This window comes from Coturnix japonica, chromosome 1 (assembly GCF_054131305.1).
Source record: "Coturnix japonica strain WE chromosome 1, WE-NBRP24, whole genome shotgun sequence".
Lineage (NCBI taxonomy): Eukaryota > Metazoa > Chordata > Aves > Galliformes > Phasianidae > Coturnix > Coturnix japonica.
This window is the reverse complement of record NC_140663.1, coordinates 88,376,363-88,393,476: the sequence shown is the minus strand read 5'-3', so window position 1 is coordinate 88,393,476 and position 17,114 is coordinate 88,376,363. Positions and strand designations below refer to the sequence as shown.

Below are 17,114 nucleotides of genomic sequence, written 5' to 3'. Positions count from 1 at the left end.
CAGGCACAAAGACTGGAGACACAAAAAAACTTCCACTCTAATAAAAACAGAAATGCAACACTGTAACTTTTAACTTGTGCTACTATCCTAAGACCTGCTTTGAAGCCCAATTATGAAATAAATTACATTTATGGCTTATGCCTGATTGAATCATTAAGGCTCTGGCAATCTTCAGTAGCAAAACATGTGGGGCTGTAGTTCTCTGCAGCATCTCTGGATCTGGCTCCGGAATGTTTTAAGCTCTTGGGAAAGAAAAAGTATGGATGTGACAAAGAGCCAAAAGGTTTCAAGTGAAAAAACATAGTTTTTTTTCTGTTTTGTGTTATTTTTCATGCAAAGTGTTTTCTTCTGTCTTTTGGTGGAATAATGGGATACAGAAAGAAAAAGCAAGAATGGGGCTATGAAAATGCAAGAGTGGAAAAGGGAACATTACCTATTTGATCGTGGTCCACAGCAGGACTCTGTAGGGCACAGAATGGCCACAGCAGGCTGTTAAGAAAACTTGTATTTGTACAGACCTCCAACAAAAACATGACTCATAATTTTCATTCCTGTATTTGGATCTTATTTCCTTTGTAACCAATGTATCACACCCCTGAGGTGAATGCCTTTGTTGGTACAGATTTTCTTCATCAGCTCCCTCTGGAAATTGGCAGGCTAAGGGACATTTTAGTTATCACAGTTCATGAAGCACCAAATATCAGATCTTGAAGGTAATCAATTGTAATTATGTAAAATCTTATGCTGCATCCAGCTTTCCTACTCTGCTTCTGACGCTGTAAACTGCACGATTTCTGTGGAATAGATTCTGATTCAAATCATTAGAGATAAGGTCAGAATTGGCCCTAAAATTAAGCACCAGGGAACACAAAAAAATACACAAGAAAGAAAATGTATTTGAGAACATTTTTAATAAATAATGTGACAAAAATTACTTTTCTGATTATTGGATCCTCAGTATGCAAAATTATGGCTAAAATATGAGGTTTCTTACATGAACGTAATGAAAACATTAATCACATGGATTGTTCCTTTAGTACTGCACATCCTTTCTATGTAACCTTTCTTTAAAAATTAGCTAAATGAAAAATTTCAGTCCTCGGTAAACACCAAAACACTATTTTTCTTTTTTTTTTTCTTTTTTTTTTCTTTTTTTCCTTCTTTTTCTTTTCCACTGGGGCTAGTCCTGATAGCTTTCCATAAACAAACACATATTTTCTTTCTTTCTTTCTTTTTTTTTTTTCTTTTTTTTTCCCATTAGCACCAATTACAGAGAAATTTTATAATTACAAAAAAGATCAATAACTCTACAGACAGAGGACATCATTTGGCAAATTCAATGCAACTAATGCCTCTATTTCAGCTTTAATGATAATCCAATGTTGAGAGAGGCCACAACAAAATTGAGAATTTTCTGTAAGTTCTGGAAAAATGAGAAGTGTTCTGATTATGGCCCACGTTAAGGTTCGTTACTTTACCATCTGTCATCATTCAAATATTCCCAATACAAACATAGAGCATTAACAAAAAAGAAAACGAAAAATATTCCAAACAAATGCTTAACATTTTCAATAAGACAAAAAAGAAAAGAAAACAACAACCAAAAAAACAAAAAATGGTTAATAGTTACAATGGTTTACAAACAAAGTTTAGTGATTGTGCTTTTAAAACCAAGGAAAAAAAAAAAAAAGATAAGCAGTGCATTACAAAAAACATAACCGCCAAGATCAAATGAAACTTGTTTAAGTGGCACTTCTTTAAGGTGAATTGACACAAGTAGAGGTCTGAGATTTGGGCCAGTAACACTCAATGATATTATCCAGTCTTTATTAAAAATGTCCACTGCTTTTCTTTCTTGTTTTCATCAGCACTGTTGAGGCTGAGAATTAGAAAGCGTTTCTAATAAACTCGCTCATGCCGTGATTAGATGAATACCATTCGCATTGCCTTACCTCTTGTTCATCCCATGGGACATTTTTAATAAGAATGTACTTAAAGTTGAAAATGGAAAGACAAAGTACCACAGGGGATTTAAAATGAGTACGTATTTACAATAAGAAGAGCCACCTCATCCTGAATTGTTATCATCTGTATTTGTAAAACTGTATCTGCTGCAAAAAGTTAGCAAGAGACTGGCAAAAAAACCAAGACACACGGTCTGTTCTGAAATTGCAAGATGCCATTTGACTAACAGCAGACTACAGTAAAATCCTTAGACTAAAAGAATGCTCTCCACAATATTCACTTTGTGGACGTTTTCAGTCAATGCTGTATTACTTGTTACACTATCAATTGGCTCGTTGGTGTACCAGCAGTGCACTGAGCACTGACTGTCAGGGGAGGAATTTGGAGATCCCAAGCGTCTGCTCAAATTTGAAGCAGCAGCTGAACTACGTACCATGAAGAGCAGCTTACCTGCCTTCTTGGGCAGTGAGGTGATGAATGTAGCATCAGGGAACAAGCAAGAGCTGTTCCTAATAATGAGGGTTTACAAAGAAAGAGTAAAATAAAAACTAGCATTCTGATGGCATGAAAAAAAAATTAAAAATTGTACACTCTGATTGCACTGAACATTATTTCTGGCGTCAAACATCATCAGACTTGAGGCATCTTAAGTGATTTTTTTTTTTGTTTAGATTTCAAAAGCCTGTTACAGTACATGTTGCTGTCTTCAGCTTTCTGTTTCCTGTATGAAAATAAAGAAAAAAAAAGACACCAATGACTATAAGTTAGATTCTATTATTTAAAGATTGTTTTACATACTTTATAGAGATTTTCCTTTAAACATTCATTATTACTTTTAAGTATGTGTGGCACTATGACTGCTTGTTGCACACTCCTTCTACAGTCAGGATTTAAATTGAATTAACATCATGAAGCAGGGACAAAAATGAGCTTGCAGGTCATAAAATTTACTAAAATCTAGAAGCTGAAACTTTCAAAAACTGTGAAAGGAAATTGTTCATAGATGAATTAATGCCTTATTTTGACTTTTGAATGAAGCACATTAAAATATTTTATTTCTGCAAGTTCTGATCCATAAGTTTTAGTGTGGAGACAGTTATTCCATGCAACATCTTGCTTTTATGTTCCTGACACATTCTTAGAATTTATTTTCTGGGTTTACGCATACTGTTAATAGACATTAAAGGTAATGATTTTTTGAGGAGAATATTTAGAGTTGAAAAGTACCTTCTTGGCATCTAAGAACAGAAAATAAACTTCTATTTATCTACTTATGGTCAGTAGTACAACTACAGTTACCTCCATCTCATCTTCTTCTCCTTGTTCATACGCTCCCAGTACTTGCATTTCTGCAACATTTCTTCGGGCTATATTTGCTTGATCTGCCCTCTGTCTCCCTCCTGATCCTCTCGAAGACATAGAGCTGGAGGAGCTGGGATCTCTGGGATTATTTGACGTTGGAAATGTTGGTCTAGAATATGGCAGGATGTCCTCTGTATAATCAGATATACACACTGTTATGTTTACAACCTCAGAGATACTGTAATCTCAAAATTTTTGCAGATGGCTGATTTATTTTACTTTTTATGATCCTCAGTAGGTTTACAGTGACGCCTGACAAGAATATGAAATACACTGTTTCCATAATAGCATTATAGAAGCTTTCTTGAGGAAATTTATAATATTCATGTAGTAACGTTCACCACAGAAAAACTATTCAAGATTAATGCCCACTTCATTTCAATTTATGATCCCTGCAATGCTCTCTAAGAAAATGAAACAAACAAACAAAAAAACCCCTTGCAGTATATTTTCTATATGACTGAGTAGGAGGAAATGACAATGCATGCATGACATTTCACTAGAACAAGGAGTTCATTGCATCTAAATATTAGACCCTATATTTCCCAAGTTGAGTTAGAAACAAAGAGGCATATTTTAAAGTCCCTGTGTCATCCTCAAATGCAACCTTCTAATAACTTTTATCTACAGTAACTAACTGCAATTAGTAACAGTCTCTTACTAATGCGTCCTTTAAACCAATTTACTACCCAGTCATCACTGATACTGACCTTGCATGCCTCTAGGAAGACAGGACCAGGGCATTTGTATGAACCTGTGTTGAAAGCTTTAGTGCACACTTGGCAAATTTCTCTAATCATGTTCTACTTACTAGTAATCTTACCATCTTCCATAAAAAGAGATTTGATTGATCAGATCTGGTACATTTAATACCATGTCAGTTACTACTAATATCTAATGAATCAGTATCCTGGCATTCTTATTTTTTAAGAGGATGAGGCACTTTCCTTCTTAATTAAAGAAAAATGAGCCAAGCACCAGTTCTTTGGTAGATTAGATATAACATTATAACATTAACATTAATAACATTAATAACATTAGATATTTGACTTGCAGATATACTATCTCACTTCAGCCAGTTCCCCTACAAACTAGAATATACTTAGATTAGATACAGCTAGATTCTGAACCTATGCTAGAAGCAAGGACATTGATCTGTATTACTCTCACGGAATATTTATTTTTGGGCTTCATTACTGTTAGCTTCAAGATATGATGGATGAATAAGGAGTAAAAAACAGAAAAGCAGTTTTTATAAGCTTTTGGTTGCATTTTACTCTAGTGAAAATCTGCAATGTGACCTTTATTACCACTGCGTATTTAAAGGTAAATGCTGGCAATTCTGTCAACAGAGCTTCATTCATGGGTGTATGTGAGAGCCCTGAAAAGAGTTAGTCTCTTCCCTACAGTCATCAACATAATACTTCATTAAACCCACGGCATGAAAAATAACCTTGAAGAAGATGAGTTTTTGCTGGTGCGCCTTCTCGTTTTGGTGCTTTACTTCCTCGCACTTTCCCATCGCCTTGCTGTTCCTGTGATTCTCTCCGCTCTCCTGAATTTGTCCGCATGTCCGAATGCTGTCTCCCATCCACCCCGTCCCTTCCCTTGTAGCTCACTCCTTTTCTTTCTGCAGATCTGTCTGTCCTCGGTTCTATAGAAGCCAGTTTTGGCAACATGACCGGTCGCACCTCCAGCTGAGATTTGGACTGGGCAGTTGGTGATTTTATAGCGGGAGGTGGCACGGGAGGGGGTGGCAAGTCTACAGATTAGAAAAAGAATAATAATTAAAATGACATCACACATTAGTAAAATTAGAAATAATATTTAATGTCTGCTGAAGAAACAGATGCCCTATTTAATTTCAGCCCTCCCTCTGCCCTTCTCTCTTAACCTCAATAAGTATTACATTACTATTATAACTGCTGATGGGTATTTTTCCAAGCATCAAGCTTTGCAAATGCAAAGACCCAAATCACATTATTTTCTTAAAAATAATAATTAAAACAAAACAAAACAGTTGTAGTAACTTCAGGCACTTGAATATCAGCATATCTGCTATTAATTTTGCTGATATTTAGTATTTTTGTGAAATTCATACAAGAAACCAACAGCTTTTGCTATATTTCATGGTTTTCAATATACTGAGCACTAGAACAAGTCAGCTGGGGTAAAGAATGTACAGGCACACTGCTGATACATGTAGGGATAGACTGCTTTAATTACTACATTCTTCTTTCAAGATAATAAGTTAATTTTAACATACACGTTCTTGACATTTGTATCCAATGATATATAATCAACCCACATTCAATCAAAGATGTAACAACCTCTCAGCCAGAAAAAAACAAAACTAAAAGACACCCACTCTTCCCAATTTGTCTAAAATTAGTACAGCTTAAAGAGTTCTAACATTTTGTGTATTTTTAACCAGAATTTATAAGACATGCATTCCAATTTGTTACATTTTTCTATTGCTGTACTAAAACTGAAAACCAGGAAGCACAAACTGTTCATTTGGATATAACAGGGCTTTGTGGAACACAAAATGTGAAGGAAAAAGACTGTGGGTTCAAATCACGAAGATATAAGAGAAAAACAGGTTGAAAAATGTGAGGGTGGTAAGATGTTTCTGAGGCTAATGTTCACAAATAAGACTGCTAAGAAAAATGAACAGCTCTGTTAATTAAAAATTACTACTTCAGCCTTTTCTAAGTGTGCATTCATTCTTTCTACTTCCATAAAAATCTTGGAGCAGCTGTGGTATTTAAACAGCATCACTATATATACTTACAGTTAATATACAGTCTATTCAAGAGGACATCTCAACTGAAAACTGACTAAATTGGACCACGACTAAATGTAGCAATTATGCATAAGAAGAAAATAGGAATCTAACATATATGTATAAATTGGGATATGACAGATGACAGAAATTTTCAAGAGGTTTTCCATTGACACAAAACACAAATGGCTTGGTCTAGCCATGATGATAGGTGCAGCAATACAGAATTTGATACTGTATGCAAGTTGACTAGCATCCTCCATGTTAAACTGGTCTTGAACTGTTTTAAGTAAGACTGGATATTTTATCAGCTGTCAGCTAGACTTAGATGATGAGGAAAAAAGATGTCACAGAATTATTCCTCTCAATTTGGATTTAGGTACATGAGACTCATGTCATTTTTGCTGCATGAACTCCATCATCTTGGTAAAACAAAACAAGACATATCCTCTGTGTGTCTTAATATTTGGCTTGAAGAAAGTACCAAATGATTTTACAAGAAATAACTGTCTTTCAGTCTATTCCTGTTAGCTATATACAAGTTGGACAGTAAGTTGGGGAGTGTACTGTACCTGTTCATCTGAAGGAACTATAAGTACAAAACAGGCAGGAAACATCTCATTCATTAACTTCTCAAACATCAACTACAACTTGTTTGGTCAAGAGAGCTATGTTATGATGCATTCCTTTGTTTTCTGCAACTCCCTAAATGTTTTTAGCAACAAAACTCCATAAATCGCAACAGCATTCAGTCTACATCCACTGCATATCAAAGTGCCCTGTGAACTCTAGCCTCAGAAGAGCCAAACCTAAATAAATTCACTGCACTATCAATATCTGCTCCAAAATGTTGGTCTCAAGAAGTGTGCATCCTCTAAGTAAATCAGCAACTAGGATCGTGTGAACTCTGTCCAGTACTGAACATGATACATTCCATGAGAGCCCAGTGCATCAGACCTTACCAAGTCCATGCCAAAGCACATCAGGTAATTGCTCACAAACAAAGCTCTAAATGTTATCCTTACCACTTCTGGAGAATATTTTAGTAATTATATAACTTGTTCAGTACAAAATAAAACAGTAACAATAAGTTCTGCTTTAAATTGAAGAAATACACACTTTTTTCTCAGAAAATCATCCTCCTCACTATGTCTTCTCTCAGAATCCCAGGTGGATAAAAGTACTCAAACGACAAATCTCTAACTGAGAACTGTATGCCTCTTGAACCACAGAATGTCATGCAATGTTTTGTGTCTCACATTCCCCAGTGGCTGTCTTTTTTAATTATCAGAGCACTGAATTGTCCTTCTGATAATAAACAGAGTTTAGATACTTAATATTGACATTTTTGGTCACTCTTGGAGACATTCTCCAATAGTTTAAGCATACCAGTGCACTGGCTTAATACCATAGCCAAGCATATTTCATGTTGCCTATAAAATATTTCTTGGAACAAGCCACTTTATACAAGAATTCTGCCCAGCCACACAGGACAATGAACAAAGAGGTGTTAAGTCTTGACCATAAAAAGGAAAGATACACTCGTATAAAAAAAGCTTCACAAAATATCAGTAGCTCTACAGTACAATAACTACAGAAAAGTAATATTCTCATTTGAGAACATTTTTGCAACCTGCAGAGAAACTAAAAAAAATCTTCATTATAACAGAGTACTCCTTACTGAGAAGAATCCTGTATGGAGGGAAAAAAAAATCAAGGTCAACACTATTGCACCCCTGTGGTATTTATTTTAACAGCTCACATCACAGAGAAAATCTAGATTCAGACTCCCTCCTTTAGAACGAACTGGCACACTTTTTACTAAAAGGAAAATGGAAGCTTCCATTGTAAGGGATAAAAAAATAAATCACAGAGCAACGTCAAACCAATATAAAGAATTCAGAAGTGTTTTCTAAAGGTCAGAAGTACACACATGCTTCATTCATGCTTCTGTATTATTGTTGTACTGCTTCCCACTTAGCAAAAACAATTGATGCCATTTTAAAGCATGCATAGTTTGCAGAGGAAACCTCCCATATGTGTCATTTGAAAGGTGGATGACTATTTTCAATAACATTCTAAATGACAATGGATGCAGAAATCATGGGAGAAGCAGAAAGACAGTAGGGAAGAATCTACTAAGCTTGTTTTGCACTGAAATGTAGAAACCACAAATAAGCAGAAAAAATAATTGCAAATAGTGATAAAGGAAGTAGGCCTTATTAGACAACTCTTCCTAAAGAGCTGTAGATTCCTACAGTCATTTCCTGAAGAAAACAGTAGTTATAGACTTGATGTAATACTTGACAAGATTTTTGTGGATTTTTTTCTATTACATATTATTGCAGGCATGCAGAACTCATGCAAACATGCAAAGCTTTTTCCCTGACTTTGCAAGATCATTTCAGATTCTTAGATATGTAATAACCTCAGCTAATATTACTTCTGTATTGAAGTTATTTTCATGCTTTATATTTAAGGAAACGTGATTCAAAACATACACAATAACTGGGTGACACCCATTATGATGTATACAAGCAGTGGGTTGCTGTTATATTTATTTTATTACTTTTATGTGTATTTACATAACGTTTTTATATTAAACCAGTTTTCACTCCATAAAACCTCCCTCAGCAACAAAATCAACATCAGCAAATATCTGAATCAGAATTAAAGACTACAAGGAGACCAGAAATCTAAAAAATATTATCAATAAAAAGCAAGTTTTATTATAGAGGTAGGAAATGCATTCCTACTTATTTTCTGTCTTGCTGGAATTTGTGCAGGGTAGGTTTTTTCACAGGTAGAGGCATAAACAAGTACAAATGATGCTGGCATGCATAGTAGCATGCCATTACATTTCAAAATGAAAATCCAAGTGAGTATGGGGTAAATATGAGGTGAATGTTCAGTTACCCTGTGTGAGCTGCCCTAATGTCATGTCATTGACAACACAGCTAAATATCTCAGTTGCAGACCTGAACAGGTAGTTGTGAAAATGTTAAAATATATATGTTTTTTCCTTTGATACTGAAAGATTTAAAAAAGAATCAGGACTTCAAATCTCATGTGAACAGCATCAGTGGTGTAATTTATATTGAAAAACCTACTGAACCTAAGCAATGACAATAGACTTTTATCCTTGTGGGTCTTTTTCTGTTTGGTTGCTTTTTGTTTTAATTAAATCTACATGCTTACAATTCTGAGGATTGACATTACTGATGAATAAATTTATCACAGTTGAGAAGTGACTTTCATATACAGTGTTTTAGAAAAGACAACATTACTTTAAAATTTCATTCTTAAACATGATATGTAAGTAGGCCAGACAAGGTTGAGAAGGTGTGTACATTTGCTGGTTCTTGTAATTCACCTTTAGTAACTAACTTCTAAAAGATGAAGAGAAATTAAAAAAAAAATAAAAATCATGCACTTTAATCCTTACCATCTAATGAACAAAGATTTTTAGCAACAAATTTGGAGAACATTCAACCACTTGGATGATTGTCAAAGAATAAGGTGACTGAGCTAAAATTTCATTCCACATAAAGGAGAAACTCATTTGAACTTATGCTAGCAGAGAATACAAAACTGATATTATCTGTACAGTGTTAGTGGTAGGCCTTGTACTGCTACAGTAGTAATAAATACACATTCAGAAACACCAACCTCTTTGCCAAACCTGGCTGTGCAAAGAACCATTTTACGGAATCTTACATGACGTATGTACATCTCTGCTGATAATATTCTTCAACTTTTACTAAAGATGTTTTTTATTTATATATCCTTTTCAACAACTGAGTGCATAATTTCCAACATAAGCATTTTGATGAACTGGCGGATACTAACTCAGGTTCTTTGGGAACAGTAGAAAATTATTTATATGTGAAAGTAAATCCAATTTAAAAGGTTGAGAAAATAATGAAGTAATGTGTTTTTCACTTTTCACTATTTACTTTATGGCTGTGGCCAGCAATAAATGCTTAGATGAATAATGGCAGTTTTCTTCTACTAGAAACGTGCATGCTCACCCACTGAGGAAACAAAGAAATCTTCATGATAGGTAATACTTCACAAAAAAGATAAGTAACACTCAAGCCAGCAGAAAAGCCTATTCTGATCTGGGGAAGGTCAGATGTGCTCAAATGTTTCATCCACATTTTCACATCACTTTCCTCCACTTAAGAAAAACAATTAGTAGATGTTATTTTATAGCTAATTCGGGACAGTTTACTTAATAGCTGTAGCTGCTAAAGCAAATGGTTATAGTCTTCAGTAAGGTTTCAAACATGCTTATGTAAACTGATATAGGTTGAAACAACAACAACAAAAATACCAACAGGAAAACAAAACCAAAGAAAGCCCTTCAATGCTTGAACTGGGTTTTATCATGCCTGCAGGAATTAAAGACATAATTTGCTGTTCTGAGCAACCACACTGAATTGCACACCAAACTGGTTAGCAAAAATTCTCTAATTAGGAAATATGCTGAAGTAAGCATGTGCTATGCAACACAAAACAAATATTGATCACAATTGTCAAATCTGTTGCAATACCTAATCACAATGCTCTATGACTTAACTTTGTATAATTACTTTCTCAAAGACCTGTCATCAAATGCAGGTTCTGCTTTTATTTATTCCCATGTTAAAAGAAAATGGCCATACAAAGCTCCAGTCCAGATTTCTTTCTGGTGTGTTGTGTTTATGCCAAGATTTGACGCTCAGCCAAATATTCAGTTAAGAACATTCCTTTCAAGATAGGAAAAACTGATAAAATGTACTTAAAAGCTTGCAAAAATGCCATTGCAGGAGTGTAATAAATGTAACATTTCTGGAACAGTTTGGGGATTTACACCTTACGCTGTCCTTTCACAGAAGCAAACATGCACAAAACCACTGTAATAACCTCTTGAAATCAGATAATATTCCAGCAGCTCAGTCTCACTGACAGAAGGGGCCTGGGCATAAGCCAAGAGGCCCAGGTGCACTGTGTCATGCCAGCATTTAATGCAGTCTAATATCTGATATATGCTAGTGAGAGAAAATACTCAGGATAAAGTACAGATAATAGCATGGACAACCACTCATTGCTAAATTACTTCTGTTCATCGTGCTGTGCGCTTTGTATTAAATTTTTTTTTCATCAAGTGGCAGGAATCATAGGGAGAAGTGGCTCAAAACTCCCTTCTAGTAACCCTGGATAAGGATCTACAATATTAGGCTTTCATATGATAATGGCAAATGATGCCCCTCTTTGAAAAAATTCAGCCTGGTAATGAAAGTCCTAATCAGATTGTTGTTGCTGAGATCCAGGAGGTGGGGAATAGTGCCTTTCTTTCCCCTCCCCCAGTTAGCAAATTTAGCAAACTAGACAAGATGGGTTAAGTCTTTGAGAATTTATCTTACATGAATTTCCAACAAAGCCCTTGGGTTGTTTTATAAATCTGGAAGGTAGTGGTTTAATAAAAGTTGCACCACCTGAGGCATTTTCATTAAAGGCTCTCTCTAGACAACATCACAATGTTTGCATTATCCTTCTGCGGTACCATGGGAATACAAGCACTACCTTTTCAGCAAGAGTTGATATTGTGTGTGAAGGCATGAGAGAAGATGATTAAATTTTGCTCCTACTCACAAAGTAACTGCTTGCAAGAATGCTGTGGTCAGGATTAAGATTCACTGATTTCTGTTGTCCACCATTTGAATGGTTAATGTTTGTTTTTTGTTTCTTATTTTTATTTATTTATTTATTTTAGAGGAAAAAAATACATTCCAGATGCTTTAATATTTAGTCACGGGAATGAAGATTTTAATTTTAACCACACATTACTCTCAATGACTGTACTATCTATCTGGGCTCTTAAATAATGATGGTAATTAGCCGATTAGGACACTACAGAAAACAGGTGCAAGGCTCTCGAGTGGCAGCATCAGTGTACAGTATTAAGGAACTATGGCATTTAAAATGATTAATTTGTTCACTGTGTTTAGCAACAGGAAACACAAATCACTGAATTCTCAAACATAATGTTATCTCTGTGGAAAAAATTCACACACACACACACACACAGAATGCATAGTTAGAAAGGTTCACTGATGTTTTCACCCATTTCAGTGGACTCACCATCTGTGTAGACTTCTCTGCGCAGATGTCCTGGCTGGTGTTTTTGCTTTTTGGCAGGTCGGACCTTCTGTATTACAACAGCACTCATGTTGCTGTCAGTAGATACAGGGCTGGTGGGTCTGGGACAATGTGATGCATGAAAATGTCTACGGCCTGAAAATTGTTACAGAACAATAGCTATAATTTTTCCCATCCAAAATAAGATGATTCACACTTCTCTTTTTTCACAGAAGAACTAGCTGCCTACCTAGCACTTAAAAAAATACCATTGTAATACTGTTAATATTCTCATCTTTACTGTAGGCAGTTTTAGAGTAAGACATAACTAAAAAGAAACATTTGCTATCCTACAGATAGGCAAGCTGGCTTAGTTCCACATAAACTATCCAACTGGTTTGTAAGAGCAGTTCTTGCTCAAGGAGCCTAAGAACCATGCACAGTCAAGCATAGATAGGCTTCCAGCCCAGCAGTCCTACACAGGCAACAAAATGTTTCACTCTCTAAATGGGCTTCACATCCCCTGGCTTGGACACAGTGAATTCCCCTACACAAGAAGTAGAGCAAGTCTCTAGCAGGACTTAGCTACAGATGGCCCCAGCACAGCTTTGTGCTGAATTAATAAGAATGCACTGTAGATATATGACTAGCATTTTATCATAGCTTATTTTCAGATAAGAATTGTCACATTTCCAGGATGTGCACTCAGGCACAGGTAATATCAATACATAAAAGTCACTGTTGCATGAACTTGACAGTTGTAAAATTATCTACATGTAGTAGTAACAAGATGTCAAAAAATCTTTTCTATATATATAAATTTACACACACACACATATATGTGCATGAATGCATTTGTAGAAAATGTATGAAATCCTGGCTCCATGGATATGAATGGGAGCTTTGCCACCTACTTCAAATGGCCAGGATTTCATCCAGAATTACTAAATTACCTCCCCTCTCACTCCTCATGATGAACAGCTGTGTGGAAATGAAACAAAGGACTGTTAACTCAGAGAGGATATCAGAAATGAGAGAGGAATGTTGCAAATCCATGGAGTCAGCGTGGACACAGTTGTGTCAGGGTCCCCAATATTCAAGGTTTAGCAATTCAGTAGGATTGACAAAATATTAATGTATCTGCTTGAAATTAGCATTACATACTGCACTATTCTTATTTCTTAGCTGAACTATGACAATATTCACCAGGACTAGTTAAGTTGCTGATTACCTACATAAAGCTGCCATTGCTTATAACCAGTATGTTGCAAAGCAACAGCAAAACACTAATCTCTTTGGTGGTGATTTAGGAGAAAAAAGGAATGTTCTTCCCACATATTCATAATCTATCATCTAAACTGTAACTAATAACAGCTGTCAAATTATGAAATCAGCACAAAGCCGGTTCATCTCAATAATACAGCAGAAAGCTAAATAGCATTCTCCAAAAATTAATAATGAAATATGAAATGGGAAACAATTACAAATATTTTTAAATAAAGGGAAAATAAGACTCTGAAGGTTTAGTATTATATGGACATTTCAATACAGAGAGATTAAATCTCTTACAAAGAGTGACTGAAAATACTTGGAGCCTTACATTGGGAAAAGGATATAATTTTGTAATTATTTTTTTTTATTACCCCTTAGGAAAAAACAGTACCTATTAGAAAAGAACTGACTGGAAACTTTTCTGAAAGAGTAAGAACACACTCAGTTATAATTAAGGTGTCATATTTTTGAAACTGTAAATTTTCAGAGGAAATGTTGGAGTGTAAAATCTGGCAGGGATTTAAAAAAATGGTCATCAGAGCAGTGAACTTGGAGAAAAAAAAAAAACTATAATAACAAAAATATTCATATTTACACACAGCACTACCTCTGATTAAGCAGCTTTATGTAGAGTAGTGATTTCCAAAGTTTGTTCCACTGCTTTGTAAGTCATGCACGGCTAGGCAAGACTGTGCTAGGCTCATTCAGTTCTGGCTGGAAATCCATGAACAGGGCTGAGGTTTGGCAGCAACCAATGAGACAAAAAAAATAAAAAAAATAAAAATAGGAACTACTTATGTGAAAGAACAAAGAGAGGCAATTTATTTGAGCAGCTTCAGCAAAAATCCCCTTCTGCCTCTTCCACAAGTAAGAATTTCCCCTTTTCCCTAACTGAATTTCCAAATACATGAACAGGAATTCAGGAAGTGATTGTGGATAAGTACATGTCATAATGGGAGGTTTATTTTTCCTCCTCCTCATATCATATACAAGACAGACTCACCTCCTGCTGCATCCTGCATTTGACGTCTGGCTACTTTCAAGCCAGCATATTCTGCAGCTGCTGCAACGGCCTGTGCAAAATCTGCATCAGTAAAAAATGATCCATCTGAAGAGCTAACGCTAGACCGCCCACTTGAGATGTTATCTTCTTCAGAAGCTGAACCCCAGCCATTGATCATGGACCCTGTTACAGAGCTCTCCAAATCACCAACACTTGAGGCAGGTGTCTGCTCAAGGCCACGCAAAAGGAGTCTTCTGTTCTGCATCTTTGCAACCTCTATATCCGCCTCATCTTCTTCCTCTTCTGGTGCATCAGTATCCATGTCAGAGACCAAGGGACCTGAGATATATCCATAGGTATGTGGTGGAGAGATAGGTCTTGGAGGGGGTGGAGGACTCACAGGTTGACGTCTGCACAAAAATACAAAGGTAAGAAGAACTGAAGTCACGTAACACTGCTAGAGGAAAAAGTAGAGTAAATCATTCAAAACAAGAAGCCTATGTTGCATAAAACTCCTTGTTTCCTAACATCATTCACGTACAGGTAGTAGAAGAGGTGTTTATGGGACTAATTTAAAGTCATTTGTGCATGCTTGAGTGTAAGAGCAAAAGAAGTGTCAGTATACTTTATACTACAGATATATATAGTATCTATATCTATATCTATATATATACTATAGATACTATAGTATATATATATATACTTCTATACTTTAGAAGCTTGAAACAGATTGATAATTTGAAGCAGATTGCTCAAAAAACATTATCTTCCCTCCACCCACCCCAATGATTCAAAAAGATAACAGAAAAGATACTGATGTTTCCTTATTTTTCAAATTGGCCTACGTGGCTAGCAAAAAATCATCTTGGCTAGCAAAAAAAAAAAAATAAAAATAAAAAAAAATGTTCTACTGTAATGCTACAACTTAAATTTACCAGAATTCATGTAAATAGTTAATTTATTTTGAGCTTGAGAATCATCAGCAATGATTTCTGAAACTTAAAGATGTAATGTATTAGATATAATTACTTTGACATTTTGTTTACTTAAAACTTCTCTCTAAAGTCCCAGGTACTATCACTGACAACAGGCTTTGTTTGCAGGGCCACAAGCATGATCTTTAATTATGATTTGTCTCAAAGAAAGAAATGCATTCTGCAGTGATAGCTGGACTGTTTGGACTGTTTATTTTGCTTACCAGAAAACTACACTGCTGTCCACTTTGCAAAAATTTCCAGTTATTTTTCCATTCTTGAAATTTTTCTCTATGACCTCATTGAATGGATGGTTAACAAAAATGTTAAAATGTTTTCTTTTTGCAGGTGACTTTTTTTTTCTTTTTCTTTTTCTTTTTTTTTTTTTTCTCTTTTAATAAATGAACTACTAATGTTGAAAGGACAATTTAGGAAGGTAAAACAAACAAACAAACAAAAAAAAACAAACTACTCTGTAGCGTGAATAAGCTGCTATCTCCCTAGACTGCATTATCCAGACACTACTTTCCATTTCCAATATGAGGTACTAAATGTTATGTTGACAAGGTCAGTTTGGGATATCCACCAATAACCATTTCATGGAAGAAACAAGAACAGAAGCAATTAGAACATGGGAAGCTCTGATTTGCTCAGTAGAGTTTAAATGCCTTAATTTCAAAATTGTGTGAGAATTGCCCTTGCAAGATATTTGCCAGTCTCTTCATTCTTTAGGCTTCAGTATTATGAAACAGGTAACTGACCACAAAATATGTTAGCATTTTTGGAATACAGTGTTTCTGTCAGTCTTTAAGAATAGGCTAATTTAGAGCCGCTGTCCTTGGATATATAGAATTACAACACTTGGTCCTCTTTATCTGATGCAGCAGTTCTTGCTTTAGTGATGACATCATCTCTGATCTTAATTCCAATATTGACATCTTCTGCTACCCCATTAATTATTAGTTTTTCCTCTACTTGTCCTTTCTTCCAAACATCAGACTTGAGTTTCCTATAAATTTATCAAGCTAATCAGACAGACATGTCACTGTGCACAATCGTCATCACCTGTTTTTCACCAGAAACTGAGATGATAATTTGGCAGGACAACAAAGCTAATAAAAAGTATGGAAACCAGTATTTTTGGCATTATGTTCACTGTGAAACTACCATTTAGCAAAGAATGTGAAAACAATGCAGACAGGTAACATTCAGTGCATTTTTAACTGAAAAGCATTGTCACACTATTTTCAAAGCAGGAACATTCTTCCAGAATGGGCTACAACTGCTGAGCACAGCCAACACATAAACAGCAATGCCTTAGGTCATATCAACACCATTAAATACAAATGAACATCACCAAAAACTTGCCAATTAAGTAGACAGAATTATATGAATCATTTTAAAGTGAGGTGATGACTATAGCAGAAATAAAAGAAACAATTTTTGAAGAAGTAAATTAGATAAAGTCAAACTTACCCACTAACAGTGGTAAGACTTTCAGAAAAAATAGGCTTAGTCATTGCAGGAAAAAACAGAACATAGACATTCAATTTCTTTTCCTATCAATTCAATGAGTAAATAATATTCCCTAGGAGCTTAAATTGGAATATCCTGGGATATGAAACTTGAA

General features: G+C 35.3%; 1 protein-coding gene across 15 annotated transcripts in view; it reads right to left on the bottom strand.

Moving 5' to 3' along the window:
* Positions 1–892: 892 nt before the first annotated feature.
* The window catches only part of ROBO1 (roundabout guidance receptor 1), a 692,513-nt gene continuing 676,291 nt past the window's right edge, over positions 893–17,114 (bottom strand). For all 15 annotated transcript variants that reach the window (XM_085547220.1, XM_085547240.1, XM_085547251.1 and 12 more), the window contains 5 exons: positions 14,511–14,920; positions 12,239–12,391; positions 4,781–5,089; positions 3,265–3,458; positions 893–2,686 (listed from right to left, as the gene is read on the bottom strand). In XM_085547220.1, coding sequence (XP_085403346.1) covers positions 2,672–2,686; positions 3,265–3,458; positions 4,781–5,089; positions 12,239–12,391; positions 14,511–14,920 — 1,081 coding nt within the window. In that variant the 3' untranslated portion in view covers positions 893–2,671. The remainder of the gene's footprint in view (positions 2,687–3,264; positions 3,459–4,780; positions 5,090–12,238; positions 12,392–14,510; positions 14,921–17,114) is intronic.